Source organism: Grosmannia clavigera, assembly GCF_000143105.1.
Source record: "Grosmannia clavigera kw1407 unplaced genomic scaffold GCSC_173, whole genome shotgun sequence".
Lineage (NCBI taxonomy): Eukaryota > Fungi > Ascomycota > Sordariomycetes > Ophiostomatales > Ophiostomataceae > Leptographium > Leptographium clavigerum.
In genome coordinates this window covers 1,008,109-1,025,065 of record NW_014040765.1, presented here as the reverse complement: position 1 = coordinate 1,025,065, position 16,957 = coordinate 1,008,109, and the positions used below count along the sequence as shown (strand labels likewise).

General features: G+C 53.2%; 3 protein-coding genes across 3 annotated transcripts; 2 read left to right on the top strand and 1 right to left on the bottom strand.

Moving 5' to 3' along the window:
• Positions 1–574: 574 nt before the first annotated feature.
• On the top strand, positions 575–3,133 carry CMQ_7241 (pH signal transduction protein; the record flags this gene model as incomplete). Its single annotated transcript, XM_014314246.1, has 1 exon — positions 575–3,133. The coding sequence occupies one exon, from the start codon at positions 575–577 to the stop codon at positions 3,131–3,133; it is 2,559 nt and encodes an 852-aa protein (XP_014169721.1).
• A 1,832-nt stretch (positions 3,134–4,965) lies between these two features.
• Positions 4,966–6,518, top strand: CMQ_7315 (ceramide synthase membrane component; the record flags this gene model as incomplete). Its single annotated transcript, XM_014314320.1, has 3 exons — positions 4,966–5,166; positions 5,242–5,973; positions 6,039–6,518. 3 exons carry the CDS (start codon positions 4,966–4,968, stop codon positions 6,516–6,518), a joined length of 1,413 nt encoding a protein of 470 aa, XP_014169795.1.
• Positions 6,519–7,886: 1,368 nt separating this feature from the next.
• Positions 7,887–11,090, bottom strand: CMQ_7544 (vacuolar ABC heavy metal transporter; the record flags this gene model as incomplete). Its single annotated transcript, XM_014314549.1, has 3 exons — positions 7,887–8,259; positions 8,323–9,830; positions 10,698–11,090. The coding sequence occupies 3 exons, from the start codon at positions 11,088–11,090 to the stop codon at positions 7,887–7,889; spliced, it is 2,274 nt and encodes a 757-aa protein (XP_014170024.1).
• Between the last annotated feature and the right edge of the window lie 5,867 nt (positions 11,091–16,957).

The window sequence follows — 16,957 nt, the reverse complement described above, 5'->3', positions numbered from 1 at the left end:
TCTTAAAACCAAACCCGCCATCTCACGCCAAATCTCTCGGCGCCGAACCCTTGCCAATTCTTCTACCGGTGTTCTCGTTCTCTGAACACTACACAGCCCATAGGCCACGCAATCACGTTATTCATCCCAATCAGTCGAGCCTTGTTTCTTGGCTTGGCCGTACTGGCACATCCGAATTCCGACCATATCGCCGTATTCCTTTCAGCCGCTGCCTCTAATTCACGATCACACAGGAAAGAAACTGCTATTTGAGGCAGAAGTATCGGCGACCGAGACTGCCGGCAAGTCCTGCAGCATCCGGTGATACTTTGCTACGCTTGCGACGCCCGCGACGGACACAACACACCCCGGGGCCACACGAGCGCATCACTCCCGCGAGCGCATACACGACCAGCCTCGGCCACCAAGCGTTATCTGCCACAGCAGCTTGTTCTTCATCTCCTTGCTGAGCAGTGCTTGCGCCGCGTACTCCATGGCGATAGGAACATAATCGTGGAGGACCGTTCACGTGGAGAGGGACACACCCTGTTCGGCTCCTGGATGGTCGCGGCCGCCCTTGGGCCACAGCGCCGCTATGGATGCTCTTGATCTGGTGGTGACGCTGTCCACGGCAGCGTCGACAATGACGACGACACCGACAGCCGCAGCTGCAGCCGCAGCCACCACGCATGCCCCCTTATCACCCAGACGCGTCAACTGTGAAGCCGTCAACCTGCCAGTTGGCGGAGTGATCATTATTCCTGGCAGCGATCCCATTACCCTGACTGCGAGCGCCGCCTTCCGGGCACCATGTCTCGCAACAAATACACCCAACATCTTTAGCAGCTCGGCCACAAACACGACCTCGGTAGGAACCAGCACAAATACGACAACAGGTTTGTCCACCGAGGTCGACACGACTGGGCGCACTGCTGACGACGCTACCACACCCCAACTGTCTGACTTCCGGGACCCGTTCTACGCGTCCACATTCCCGCAATGCTACGCCCTCTCTGCGACGACTGTCATATCGTATACACTCGTCATCATGCTCATGGTCGCACCAAGGTCGTTTCTGGACGGAGGCGTCGTCGTGCTTGGCCGGCGCGGCTTCACCAACGGTGGTTCCGGTGGCAAGAATATTGGCGGGCGGCCATGGCTGCAGAAGGTCGCCGCGCTGACCGTTGCCATCTCGCTTACTATCGCGACCGCGGATACGTTCCGCGTGGCCAAGAACCAGTATTCCTGGGGGATCCAGAACGCCGAGGAGATGCAAGAAGAGGTGATGGACGGCACAGAGCTCAAGGTGATTCGTATCATCTCAGACACATTTCTGTGGCTCGCTCAGGCGCAGACTCTCATTCGCCTCTTTCCGCGCCAGCGAGAAAAGGTTATCATCAAGTGGACGGCCTTCTCGTTGATTCTCCTGGATCTCATATTTGACTCCCTCAACAGCTTCCGTTACAGCTCCAGCGGCCGCACGTTTACGGATGCCGTTCCCGCCCTCAGTTATCTCTTTCAGCTGGCCCTGGGTGTTCTTTATGCCGCCTGGGTGATTTACTATTCGTTGATGAAGAAGCGCTACGCCTTCTACCATCCCAAAATGCGCAACATATGTCTCGTTGCTACACTGTCATTGCTTGCTATCCTTGTGCCTATCGTGTTCTTTGTCCTGGACATTTCGAAGCCCGACTTCGCAGCTTGGGGCGACTACGTGCGCTGGGTCGGTGCAGCCGCAGCCAGCGTGATCGTATGGGAATGGGTTGAGCGCATCGAGGCCCTGGAACGGGAAGAGAAGAAAGACGGAATCCTGGGCCGAGAGGTGTTCGATGGCGACGAGATGCTCGACATAATGCCGTCTGATTTTGCATGGCCGCGCAGACGACGGAAAGCCAACAAAAGCTTTAAGGACGACGACGAAAGTTCTAGGGGGGGGCACGCTCTCTCCTTAAGCGCACACTCGTCAGGCCGGAAGCAGATGTGGCCAGGCATGACGACGTTTGCCCATCGATACTGGCCTCGACCACGACGGCTGGAAAGGAGTGGAGAGAACGATGCAGGGCTACGAGAACCAACAAACGGCAGATATGGCGGCGACGACACCGATGACGACGGCAACATTGAAAACACCAATAACGGTGCCAGCGGTGGCGGCGGTGACTCGGCAGCTACACAGCATCTGCAGCCGCCACTATGGCCAGCACGGCCAGCACCAGCAGCAACACCAATCAGTCGTACGGATACGGCCAGCGCGGACAGCACTATATACGTGATGCGGTATCACCCGGTGGCTGACGGCAATGCATCTCAAACAACATCCGAAGCACAGCCATCTTCGGGGACGTCGATGGCGGCGGGTGTGAGGGTGCATCCTCACATGGCTGCTGCTCTCTCTCGTAGCTCCAGCGGCGCCAGTTCGGCGAGGCCTGAACGAGGTCCGGGGACAGCAACATCCTCTGCCTCTTCGCAGATCACCAGCGTTGGCAAACGAGGATCAACATTTGAAGTTTTGGAGGCGACAAGGACGGCGCCGTTCTCTCGAAAGCCGTGGCGAACAATCACAAAGTCCCTCCCTTTCCACCGGGGAACAGCACCTGGACCCGAAAACAGCGAAGCTGGTACATCCCAGTCGAGTGGGAGCACAATTGGGGGCTCACACAAGCCAGAAGACATTCCGCGTGATGAGGCAGGCCGTTGGGATATTCGTGGGCGGCTGGAAGAATTTGCCGTGACCCAGGCCGAAAAGCTCCGAGAGAAGATACGGCCCAGCATCGACACGACGGGCCTGCCAGTCATGGTGATTCCGGCACCAAATCGGCAAGGGCTACTTGCCAGAGTCCTAGAGGAGGAGGAGAACAACAGCCAGCAGCAGCAGCTGTCGCCAGGGTCGGGCCAACTCCAACGAAACGAGAGCAGTGCATCGGCGATGCCTGGCATCTTGATGGGCAGCTCGGCGAGCCGCGGTACTGCGCCAGCTCTTCGGCGTAGCAGCACCAGCGATGCATCGGTGTCCTCTGCGAGTGCGGACTCGCCCCGTAGTGGTCCCGGACCTATACCACAAGCCCGGTCGTCTCGTGATGGGCCACCTACCGTTGTTGCGGCGGCTTTATCACGTGCAAGCTCAGATAGAGAGCCGCCGTCGCCTAAGCCTTGAGCAGCTGGCTTTCATTAGCTGTCTAACATCTGTCGGTCCACAAGCGAAGTGCTTTCAGCGATGCATATGCATATACCGAAGCAAGCCGGGTTTGGACTTGGCATGAGGACTCTGTTTTTTTCCCCTCTTTTTTTTCGCTTTATTTTAGTGTTAATACCATGCATCGGATGCCGGCATTGGAAGGGCGCACTTTGGGACATGATATGCTATATTTGAGATATAAGGGTCAAGGAGAATTGGAGGTTCGTGTGGTAAGCATCACTATGCACGGTAGAATATAATGTCCTTATTCTTGGCCGGACGTTTGCAATCACATGACCAAAATATTACAAAGCAAAAAAAAGACTTGCCCGTCTCTGTCTCTTACGACGTACGGTGTAAGATACGTAGTATACTATACCGTCCCGTACGAAGTAACTCCGTATGACATGAAATTCAAAAACTTACGATTCTAATCATGTGGTTGAAAGAAAAAGCCGGGCAAGATTAACGAGCAATGGGGAAACGAAGAAGCAGGAGAAAATTTTACTGCCGATGACATCATACCGGAGAATGACAGGTCGCCTCTCGCTACTCCGTACGTGAAAACTTTGTGGTGATTGGTTGGCGAATGGGCAGAGAAGCAATGGAAGAAGAGGCAAGACTGCGACCGGAGTGGGCGGATCGGATGCAGCCCTTAAGATAAGAAGAGATGCAGGAGCAGCAGGTCGGGAGAACGGGGCCACCTGACTGAAGACAGAGCCACCCACCTGACCGTGAAAGCGAGGAGGAGCAGCCGTGGGTCGGAAAGCCGGGAGCTAGGCGTCGATGAGTTTGGAAGCCTCTAAACGCCGGCCTGCGAGGCTGGATAACGCCGGTCGGTGCAGGCAGGAGCTGCAGAGAGGAAAATACTGCGGCACGGAGTACGAGTCTTCGTACGAGAAGGAGCGCACGATGCACAGTGCGAATTAGTTAGGAGCAGAAAAATGGGACTGCTTTGCGTTTTAATTTGTCTACTAGCGGATGGCAAAAAAAGGGGAGGACGAGATGTAATAATGATATAAGACCCCTATAAAAAATGCTTGATAACACAAGAGAAAAAGAAAAAGCCAAAAAGGGGACAAGAGAGACGTAAAGCCATTGAAGGGAGAGCGACGAGACGACGAACCGGGAATGAGCGCGATCACGCATGCAAATGGAAGGTGCACCAGGCAGTCCTTCTGATTCTGACTTCCCGGACGGAGCAATAATAGACTTTTCCCAAGGATCCGCCCAGCCATCTGACGAAACGTGCCCTCCCATTGCTACTTCCATAATAATAATAATAATAATCGGCCGTACGTATCTTACTCCACCACGCGGTCGTTTTTGCCCTTACCACGCCAATCGATCGCGACTAGATTGTTGTCCGCACTCGGCTTTGCCTCCGTTTTTTTTCCCCCTTCCTCCTCGGACTCGCTCTTTCTGCCTCTCCACCCTTAATTACGACGTACATCTGCCCCTTCGCCGTGCCGACCGACTCCTGAATCACACCTTTTCCCTCCATCCTTCTGCGTAGACGGTACACGCATAAGAGAGTGAGCCGCCATCCAGCATCCATTATCGCGTCTTTAATAAAACCCCTCCCTCCTTTTTTCCTCTCTCCTCTTCTATTGGAACGTTTCCCTCTGCACTCTGTGCTGCTCTTGACAGCTTGGCAACATCCATCGGTCTGACGGATCAGTCCTCTCCTACGAAATAGCGTTATTGGGTGCACGAATAAGCAAGATCTCTGGAAACCCGAACTGAACAGGTGACCAGAGACAGTCGGCCGAACATAATCGTCCAATTGGTAAACAGCTTCTAATTCCACCATGCCGGCCAAGCTGCCAGTCTCGCCGGCCAAGGAGCCTTTCCCCCTGCTGAATGTCGACGCTCCCGACAACACAACCCCATCTTCGGCGTCACAGCATGGGGCCGTTCGTCGGTCAGGGTGGACAAGCGAAGGCAATGGCGCTCTGGCCACCAGTCTGGCCCATCTGAGCGGTGTTGACATGGCCGCGGGCAACAACAAGGTGAGTTTCGGCTTTTCGATCCTGCTGACGGAAGACGGTTAGAAGACGACGAACCACAGCAGCTGACACGGGTAGAAGCACGACTTGTCGCGGGACAAGCGGCTCTCGAAGCGACGGAAGGCTCGGTCGCTGGTCCGCCGGGTCAAGCAGTTCACCACACGCCACACTTGGATCTTGCCGCTGGCCATCGCTCTCGTCGTGCTGTCGGGCTACGCTGCCTATCCATCCGAGTCCAACCCGCTCTCCCACTTCATCTTCCTCTCGTACCGCCTGCCGCTTGCAGCTGATGCCGACCCGGACGCGTCACCACAGTATGGCAAGGGCCTCTGGGATATCGCCTTTGTCGTCTTCTACACCGTCGTCCTCACCTTCACCCGCGAGTTCTTCATGCAGGAGGTCTTCCGGCCACTGGCCCGCTTTGCCGGCCTGCGCTCTAGGTCAAAGCAGGCCCGCTTCATGGAGCAGATGTATACCGCCCTCTACTTTGGTGTGCTGGGTCCTGCTGGCCTTTACGTCATGTCCAAGACGCCTGTGTGGTTCTACAACACCCGCGGCATGTACGAGAACTTCCCCCACAAGACGCACCTGGCCATTGTCAAGTTCTACTACCTCTTTGAGGCTGCCTACTGGGCCCAGCAGGCTGTTGTTCTCATGCTGGGCATGGAGAAGCCGCGCAAGGATTTTCGCGAGCTCGTTGGCCACCACATCGTCTCTCTGTCTCTCATCGCCCTGAGCTACCGTTTCCACTTCACTTACATCGGCATTGCTGTCTATACCACCCACGACATTAGCGACTTTTTCCTGGCCGTACGTTCTCTCTTGCCTCTCTGTCGTCTCTGCCTTTCTGTCCTGATCTCTAACTCCCTCTCCAGACATCCAAGTCCCTCAACTACGTTGACGGCCCGCTGATGGGACCGTACTACTTCACCTTTATGTGCGCGTGGGTGTACCTACGCCACTATCTCAACCTGCGCATCATCTACAGCCTCTTCACCGAGTTCAAGACCGTCGGCCCCTACGAACTCAACTGGGAAACAGAGCAGTACAAGTGCACCATCTCCTTCGTTATCACCCTAGCTTTGCTGGCAGCGCTGCAAGCCCTCAACCTGTTCTGGCTGTATTTCATTGTGCGTATCGCGTACCGCTTCGTTGTCCATAACGTCGCCAAGGACGAGCGCAGCGACGGTGAAGAAGACACCGAATTCGAGGACTCGCCCAAGGACGGAGAAGCTTCGGTCGCCGAAAAACAAGCGCTGCTCGACAGCAAGGCCGATGCCGCTACGACAGCGGCAGCTTCGCCTCTTGCGGCCAACGGAAACACCAAAGTCAACGGTGCCGCCGCCAAGAAATAATCAACGCCCATTTGCTACCCGGGATTTCAGTTCAATCTGTTGATGAGTTTGCATAGCGGCGTTTATAGGCGGTAGAACTGTTAATGGGTGCATCATGAGAAAACGCGCTTATGGAACGCAGTGCTGTATGCCTCGGTCTCTGGTCTTTTTCCTGTTGGGTTTCATCTCTTGGTCGAGCCCCCTCCTTACGCCATGATTGATGTTGGCATACGAATGTCCTACCTTTCCTGTCCCTCTTTTGTTAATCCGTTCAGACGCATGACCACATCCCTTTTTATACTTTTACCTTTCATCTTATTTTTGGGGGCATGGGATGGCTCCGTCAGCTGAAGTCGGGACATGTTTTCTGGGAAGTGGCATTGCAGGAGGAGTTGCATGCGGGGAAAAAAGCAGGAAGTGTTTCAACAGGCACTTCTTCTTATCCGCCTCTGCTGTTCTGGTTTGTGTCCTTTTTTGGGTCGGTTGGTGCACCGCAGCACAGGCTGTTGTTGATCCCTTTCTTCAAGTTTTGTTTTATTTTGACTGTTCTGTCCTTCAGACTACGTCCTGCTTCCTCATATAATTATTAATAACGCGAAGACACCTTGAGACACGAACCTTGAGCACAGAAGTGCTTTTTTCATGCGGTGTGACGCGACTTATCAACTACCTCCTTTTGACGCACCTTTTTGAACCCTTTGCTGCCACAACAAATGATAGTAGATCCATAACATCGTTATAAAATATATAAAAACAGCAAGAAGCTCGTGAAAACTGGCACGAACCAGGCGCGTACAGAAAAATGCGGTAAGAGATAGAATGGAGTATTAACCCGCTGGCGCGTTCATATGCCGTCCCTTTCGAAGAAGCAAGAAGAGATGGAAAAAATAACATAGGTGAATGAGGCTGTGCATTATAACCTCGGTGTACACTCCCGCCCCGTTTTAGAACCCTCGTTCCTATCCGTGCCACCGGCCCCATCCATTTTGGCCTGCCTTGTCGTATTGTTCCTCCACCCCATCCCTTTCCAGATAATGACAAGATGCTCCCCTCACTGCTTGAGCTTCTGCACACCCTAAACGCCATCCCTATGTGATATGGTCATGGAAATCATGATCTCTCCGATCTTCTTTCGATTTGGCGGTGCAGTAAATAAACAAAAAAATGCAATGAAGTGGGTTGGGGATTAGCAGCAATGGTGTATCCGATTGAACACATCACAATGCATGGGTATATGTGACTGCGTGTATGCCAGTAACGCAGTCGCCTTTGAAGAACGTACGACGCCAGAACATATCATCAAAATGCCGAAGAAAAGAAAAAAAGAAAAACAAGAGTAAATGAACAGAAAACGCTATGTGAAACAGGAGAATTAGATTAAATGCACTTTCAATGTGCTGGAGGGCGTTGGTCGTCATCTGAGGAATCTGGGGACCGTGCGATGCTTCCTTGTCTCGGTGTCGTCGTCCCAGTCGCAAGGACGGTTGATGATGACAGACTAGTATAGCCATCCGAATTTTCATCACCACCGCGACGTTGTATAGGGCTGTTACTGATGTGTGCCTGGCGCAGAAGCTGATTCGCCCGTACCGTTGCGTCGCGAGCCGCAACTGCAGCCTGCTCCGCCTGAGACTGCTTCTCCCACATAGACGCGTACCGGCCTCTCAGCTCCAGCAGCTCATTGTGTGTGCCCCTCTCGACAATGCCCCCGGCATGGAGCACGATAATTTGGTCCGCGTGTGTAATGGTTGACAACCGGTGACTGTTCAACATGTTAGTCAGCTGGTATGGTAACTGCAAGAACATTGCAATGGAATCCACGTACGCAATGATCAGGAGAGTACGATCTTGGCCCAGGCTACCGCCACGGATCAATTTCGCCTGGATCTGCTGCTCGGTCTCACTGTCAAGAGCGGAGGTGGCTTCGTCCAGCATGATGATCTTGGGGTTCTTGAGAATGGTGCGAGCAATTGCCACGCGTTGCTTCTCACCGCCACTCAGCCGGGTGCCACGGTCTCCGACTCTTGTATTATAGCCGTAGGGAAATGATAGGATCCGGTCGTGAATGCTTGCAGCCCTGCAGGCGTCGAAAACTTCTTCATTTGATGCGCTGGGATTGGCGTACTTGAGGTTATACATGATCGTCTCATTGAACAAAATTGTGTCCTGTGGCACAACACCGATGTGACGTCTCACCGAGTCGATCGTGACATCTTCAACGTTGTTGCCGTCAATTTCGATGTAGCCTCCTTGGCAATTATAGTAGCGAAACATGAGCCGGAAAATTGTCGACTTGCCACCTCCCGACTCGCCAACAAAAGCCGTCGTAGTCCCAGGCCAGCAGTCAAAAGAGAGGTCGCGAAGAGCAGTGCGTTTTGCATCGTACCAGAACTTGACGTTCGTCCATCGGATATGGCCGCGGCACTGCGACAGGGTCTTGACGCCTGGGCGATCTACCACGGTTGGCCGGATCTTGAAGAGTTCTAAAAGACGCTCGCCAGAAATCATGGCTTGCTGGACTGTCCGATAGAACGAGCCAAAAAAATTGAGCGGGCCTTGCAACTGGCCCAAATAGGTGGTCATAACGACAAAATCACCCACAGATCGCATTCCCTGGTTGACCTCGACAGCTGCGACCATGAGCATGACCAGAATGCCACACATGAAAACAAGTGCCTGACAAATGTTCATGTTGTTCATGCCCCATGTCACCTTGGCTTCTGCGACTTGGAAGCTCTTGATAGCGTTGCGATAGCGGTTGAACTCAAAAGCCTCTGCGTTGAAATATTTGACTGTTTCGTAACTGGTTATGGAATCGTTCTTCACAGCTTCTTCTTCGCGGTCAGCGTTAACCATATCTCGCCGCAAATCTGCACGGGTCGATGCCATCTTGACAGTCATATGTAGGTAATAGACAGTGATGACGGCAGCAATGGTAGCATATATGGCGCCAAATCGGAAAAGGAAGTAGACGATGGCAACGAGAAGATCGACCAGCATCGGGAAAACCTGAAATGTGACCTGCTCCAAAAAGGAGTTGATGGCAGCACCCTTGTTTAGTGCAGATAGAACTTCACCCGTACGCTTGCCGAGATGAAAATCCAGCGAGAGCGAATGAACATGCTCGAAAGCTGCAGTTGTGAGAGCACGGTAGGAGTACTGAGAGACTGGGATCCAGATGAGAGACCTTACAGACCCTAGTAGGCCACCCTGACCTTGCAAGACTTTGTAGAAGATCAGGGTCAGAATCTCTAGCCAAGGCAGTCCGTTCTTCGATTCAAACGCATCAGTGATGTTTCCGATCTGGTTTGGAACAAGAAAGTTGACCACCCGCTGAATAATCAAAATGAAGAAACAGATGACTACTACGAATCGTAGTCTCGTAGAGTCGCTTGGCCAGAGGTAAGGGAAAAAGAGCGAGTAGCTTGTGACATACTCCCACCATGTCTTGTGGGGAAGTTTGTGCGGTCGATAGAACGCTACTTCTTCATGGTCGGTGTCGCTTTCATGTCCTTTGCCAGTTGAAGCAGTAGAACTTCCATCAGTAGGATTGTTGGGACAGTCTCTGACAGAGACTTTGCTAGAGGCTGTAGGAAAGTCGCTGGGAGCATCAGTGACAGCATCAATAATTGTGCTTTTCGGAGACCCATTGACATGATTGCCGACTGCTTTGGTAACAGCGCTGTAGGATGTCACATCTCTTCTTCGGACAAGTGGAGTGGTTTCGTCGTCCTCACTTGTCTCGTCCGTCAGTCGTCCATCCCGTTCTAGCTTCTCCTTGGGGTTTTGGTGTTTCGGGAAAGGGAGACAGAAGTATAGACGGAAAGGAGGAGTACAAGGAGAGCTATACGAATGGAGCCGATGATTATGTCGATATAATCCCACCGATCCGGACCATAGGCGGTAGTCCAAATATCGTGCACGACGCTTCGTAGAACTTGATGGCGACCAGTGACACGAATGACGTTGGTAGTATAAATGGCAATTTCTTCAGCGAGTGAGAGAGTCCAGAAAGTGGCCACCGGCTTGTTTGGGACTCTGTCGGCTTCCAGAAGATAGACAAAGACATAAAGGTGCATGAATATGCCCGATATGAGGTACACCTAGAATAATAAGTAACCGGAACTGAGAAACGCGAAATAGCAAGCGAACTCTACGACGGGTGGCAGTGGGGGAGGCAGAACAAAGCTGTCGACATACGGAAGTCTCTTCACCACACCACCAGCTGTATTTGGTATCGAGATTCCTTGATTCCTCAAGAGTGTGTGCGATGACGCTGATAAAGTTGGCTAAAAAAGAAAGTCCGACGCTGGAGCTGGCGTAACAGTATAGTCGCCTAATATGCCTGCTGATTTCCAGATTGGGCGTAAATGCGACGCTCGACGTGTCCTGGGACTTGCGGCGTGTCGCAGGCAATGGTCGCCCGCCGGGACCGGTTACCATTGGTGGGATGAGTTCCGCGCCACGGCGAACATCCCATACGCTGTGCAACGCGATAGACGATACAAACACCACCAACGATACGAGTCCGTACCACAGCTGAAGCTGTCCGAGAATAGCTTCCGGCCAGGACTCGGCCACGGTTGGAGCCATGGTGCTTTGAGGTGGGCGTAATCGTTAAAAAGAAGGGTTGTGGCACTTGTAAGAGGTTCCAGCAAATCTAGAATAGCGAGAAAGACAGACGAGTCAGAGAAACGTTGGCCAGGATGTAGAAGTCGGCGGCATAACTGCTAGCTTGGAAGGATGGTGAAATGAATGGTGTCTAACCTCCCCCGATAAAACAAACCTCCCCAACCGGATATCGGTGGATTTGTAGCTAAGAGAGTGCCTGGGACCAAGTTGGGGTCGGCATTGTAGTTCCAGCCGACAAGACGGCAGAACGACAGAGGATGTAGAGGGGGGAGAAGGAGGCTGAGAGGAGAACGCGGTAGGGGGGACTAGATGAGGCAAGACGAAAGGTGTAAGGAGGGAGATGGAAGCAAAGAGGTAGGTAGCACAGAGCAAAGTGCGATAAATTGGGGGCCCAAACACGGAGCAAGAAGCAAGGTGGAAAGAGTAAGGATAAGACGAGGCAGCAGCACCTTTACGAGAAGATCGTCTCCTGGATTTCTCTGAGGGTGGCAATTGGTGGAGACGACGCCTGAATGGAACACGCGATGTTAGTAGGCAGACGCTTCATTGGAAAATAGAACCAAGCCAGCCATCTAGTTCTCGCCTACTCGAGAAAATGACCGATGGTAGACAGTGGGGCAGGTGACAGAAACGCACCAAGTGGCGAAACCCACTTTGGCCAAAGACCCTGTCTAGGCCGAGTAAATAGGCGAAAGAGGGGGGGGCTCCTGGACGCTCGGCCTTAGGGTAGGTAGGCCAGTTTAGCGTGCGTCTAAGGTGAGATTCGGGGGGAAGAGAGGTGACGATGGTGGCTTGGACACAATCTATAAAAGCGGTAGCTCTTTATGGTGTTATTAGTTGGAAGCGCTGGAGTTGTCAGTCCCAGAAATGTGGCAGCCGACGAGAGTAGTCCACACGGGGTGGCGAGCAGAGGGGACGGAGAAGCGAGCGGTATGCCAATTGACGAGAGGAAATAAGATACGACGTCGCCCAGGTGGAGGGTGGAGCACGTCGTGATGCTGGGAGAGTGAAGATGGAGAAGATGCAGTTGGGAGGAGGGGATGTGAAGACTGGGATGGCAGAGAGGGGACAAGAGAGGGGAGAGAGGAAAGGAGAGAGGGGAGAGGGAAGGAGAAAGCAGTTCAATAAGAATGGAAGGAGCGACAAAGGAAGAAAGTCTACGGCGCAATACAATACCTGCCCTGGGCGAACACAAGCGAGAGACTGCTTGACGCGGATTAAAAATGAAGCGAAATAAAATGCTTATAGAACAAATATTATCAAATAATAAAAACATCAAATAAGTCGGTCGTGTGGCGATAAATAAACCCGAAAAAGAAAGAAGGAAGGTGTACTCCGTACACACGAACCATACACACAAAAGCCTGAGCAATGTTCACTAAGATGGAATTGTGTTTCCCGGCTGTCTGCAAAAGGAGAGGCCGTCAGCCCAGAACAACCAAGTAGCGGTGCAGGGTTGCCGTCGAAGCCAATGAGGAGAGGGTGGTGTCTCCCGAGGCACGAAGATTGGTCGGGTCAATACCTTGCCATTAAGGCCAACCTAAGGGACGCAAGGGCAGCATGGCATTTTCGTGGTAATACTCGATAGGAACGTTTGGATCAATGGGAAGGGGTGAGGAGGAGGGGGTGCGGGCTGTCGGAGGGCGGTGGAAGCAGCAAGAACGACCCGGTGAGAGCGTGTGACAGCCGGAGGATCTTGTTCTTGCCAGGGTTGAAGGAAGGTGCATGGGGAAAGAAAGCTTCCCTCCACTTCTGCGCTGCTTCTTATTTTCCCCTTCCCTTGCATGTTCTCTGTCGGTCTTTACATAATAAAGCACTTCTCGCCTCTTGGTCTCTGCTCGCTCGTGACGACTGCAGCTGGCAGGCCTGCGCAACTACATTATAGGCTGATTTCCATCAAACTCTCGGACGCAGCCAGTCACCAAGCCAGCTAGGCCAGACCAATTCCAGGGATTTTGTTGAATCGCACCCAAAGATCTATACCGCCTTCAGTGTCAAAACCGGGCCGCTTCCATCGCGGCCTGGCCAGCCCACAGCAGACAGCCCACAACAGCCACGCTCCCAGTGGTAAGAGACTACGGAGTAGCCTGTCGCAGAAATGTTCCTGATATGGAAACTCTGAATCTTGTGCCTTGACCGGCCACCCACCACAATGCACGTCGCCATGTTTTTTCCCGCCTGGGCGGCGGTACACTGCATTCGGCCGTTCTTGTTTCGTCATACTCGGTCCCCTGCCGCTCCTCTTATCCGGCGGGTGTGACATAGGCAGCTGCTCGGTCAAATGCAGACAGGTCAAGTGCAGGCAGACTCGGTGGTGCAGCCGTGGGTGCGCTTCCCTGACGGCGAGGACACGGCGGTGCGTGATGTTGGGAGGAGGAAACCCCCCTCTCTCGGCCCTCCACCATACGGGTTCTAACCTGCGTGCTTAGGGTGGATGTCGCTCCTGCATCTCCTTCCGGTCGCTAGCAGAGCGGTGAGAGCACACCTTCCATTCCTTCCGCGGCCATGGAGGGGGGGGGCCTTGGAAGAAGCCGGAGTGGAGAGGCGTGCAGCTATCACAACTTTGTTTCTTGCATGTATCTTACGAGTGGCACGGAGTACGAATTGGCTTCCCGGCTGCTTCCCGTCGGCTGCTTCACCTAACGCTTCCCCGGCACTAGTTTCACTGTTCCCTTATCCCTCACAGCTCGGCGTGCTCGAAGCTTGCGCTTCTTGTTTTGTCTCCTGCTCGCTCGGGCAGCTTTTCCACAATTTCGAACGCAGTCGCCTGCCCCATCAGCACAGCCAGCACGGCCAGCGTGGCACCCCAGTCTTGGGCTCCGCGTCGTTCGGGCAAAAAAGCGCATCTCGACTCGGCAAATGGGCAGTGGCAAAGGCATGTCTAGCAAGGATCTGTCATAGATAGGTCACCGTTATGTCATCGCTCTCTCCCGGCAGCCGCTTCTTCGGGCTCTTCAGGCCATAGCATGCCCATCATCTGCCCAGCTTACGATGCACACCCACTGTCGATGCGTGCCACCGTACCAGCCAACCCCAGTCGTCCAAGTCGCACTACTCTTCTTTGTATCTGGAACGGCAGCCCAACACGGCCCGATCGTTGACCGACTCGACGAACAAGTAGCGATAAGGGACGAGCCTTGACGACGCGCGACCAGGTGCTATAGTCTGCAGAGCAATGACCGACCGGTGTACAATAGCTTTCATGTGGAGCTGCCACTTTCAGTAACTTTTGCGGGATTTGCCTGCCGACCGCCTGCTCTGTTTCCAATGGAACTGTAAAATGGTCACATCTCACAAAACATCCACCTGGACAGTTCGCGATTGCCTCCTATGGGATGATGGCCTACCAAGGAAGCTCGTCGAGACCTGGTCAAGTACAGGCATAGCACGCACAACGTGGCACACACTCGCAGCCATCGCGGCCTTGATGCCTTGAGTGTGGAAGCAGCGTCCAAAAGTTCTGGACCATCTGACTCGGGCCATTCTTGGGCGAGAAGCAGAAGAGGAGGGGGGTGAAGATGGCAACCCAAAGAGGAACTATATGCGTTGCACGTTTCAGTTCGGATCCTGGTCCTCCCTTGTCGAGATTTTCCAATTATGCACGCTGCGATTGGTGACATCCTTGTCCTGCCCTTTCCTCGTTCCGTCGTCGGTTATAACCAATGCACAGTCGGCCCAGCCGGCGTCACATTCCATCCCATGACTTGTTATCAATACGAATACTTCGTGCAGGTGAGGGTTTAGTACTTGCTCTATACTCTGCTCTTCTCCGCCCGTCGTCTTCCCGCTCATCCGCCCATTGGCTTCTCAGCTCCCCTCGGCTCCTTGGTCGCTCAATCGTAGTTCGGCAGCTGGGTCTGTGCTTCATGCAGGTCAGTGAGAGAGCAAGACCGGCTGACTACACTTGCTTCGCTTACCGAGTCGTAGGGCTTGATATGCTGTTGTGAGGACCTTAAACGAAGCTCTTATGATTTCCTTGGACAAAGACATGTGGAAGCTCTGAAAAAGGCAGTTGTTTCCGCGGCTGCTTCTGCGGCCTTTTAGGCTCACCTTGTGAGGCTGCACTAGCCGAAAGTCACGATCGGATCCTACACAACAGAAATAAGCCAGTTTGTGAAGTCCTGCATCTGGGGAAAGTGTGGGGGAGAGCATCCATAGTGGGACGATGTTCTTCTGTTCCAAGGAAAATCCCCCACGCCTCTAGAAAACTAAGCCTACCGTCGTGGCCTATAGAGGACAGGATAAGCGTGCATATGCCGACAGAAGGATACGAGGTAAACGCCCCGTATGGGAGAGCGACATTGCGAATAATGTTCTTCAGATCGGCCAGGTGACTCTATCTCGCCGGTTACACGGCTTTGGCTGCACAGAAACCCGGCTCTCTCAAACCCGAGAAACGTTAAACCTGGGCGATATTGCAGGCAAGGCCAGGATATGGTGTGATTGCCTATGGGGATATGCTAGAAAAGAGCACAATCCAGATGCCTGCCACAAAGGGTTAGATAGAGGTCGTATGGTTTAGTCGCTGATTCTCCCGAGCTGCCGTTCCTGCCGCTTTCTTGTCTAGACAGTCTTTTCCGAGGAGCTAACGTTCAGAAGCCGCGAGTAGGACATGGCGACTGGACCGGAACTGCGGTCGCCACCCAAGACGACACAGCCGCCTTTTCCTCTTGTTTTACGCCTGTTGGCTTCATATTCTCTTCTCAACTCCCATCTCCGATCGGTCTGTGGTCTGTCGGGATATGCAGTGAAATCCCGGACATACGGACGCCACCTCGATGCAATGATGCAATCCCCTGCAGCCATAGCTCTCCTCGTGGACAACCTGTTGTAGCTGTACGACAGACCGAGAGGTGTGCTGCTTGCTTTAGCCGAAACCGGCCCATTTCGCTGCAGAGCTTCGCTCTATACCGGTTTATTATTGCATCAAGCAGGTTTCTATATTTGCGATTTGTTGCGGTCTAGGCCCTTCGGTAGTGACTAGATTCGCTGCTATGCATGCACGAATTTACTTTTGTGCTCAAAATGTGTATTTGACGAAGAAACCGAGTGCTATTGTGCTGGTTCTTATCTATGAAGGATTTCCAGATAGCGTGGTGACACAAGGTGGGCTATATTTTCCCTTGGTTATCACAGAAACACAATATGGCATAGTTTAATAACGGAAAAATAGGATTGGGTTACACGTCCCTCCGGACTACCACCACTCTATCTACCTACTGTGTCGATCTGCACACCGGAACATCATGTCTCACCCTGTGGTTCTAACCACGAGAATGGCCGTTTGCCGGGGGTTGCGTGTCGTTGCTGCAGCCAAGGCCACCTGCTGCCCTCCGTTGCATAGGATCTGCAATGCCTGATACTCGATCAAAGGTACTGGTTTGCCACTCTACCTACCCCTCTACGTGCATTGAAAGACCCGCGTATCCTGTCGTGCACCGTCCAGCCATTGTACCTAGCTGGGGATTTTCTGATCTCATGTCACCTAGATATGAACTTCTAGCTTGAGTCTTTTGCTTTGCTTGAATTTGAGGCGTGCCGCGTGGTCGATCTGATGAACGAGAGAGCCGGGCGTTGCAGACTGTGGGAGAGTGAAACGGCCTGACATGCGCTACGGCTAAAGACAGCATCTGGCCGGATCTGAGACATCGCAAGATAGTACGACACAGTCCCGTGGATATAGAAAAACTCAGCCCCAGAAATAGGACGAGAGCCGTCTTCCGGGTGGTAGATGCTGACGGCGTGCTGCCAAGAAAGCAACTCGAGGTAATAAGGACTTATGTCGTGTAACTGCACTAACGGATGTTGCTAACGGTATTGCTAAGAGT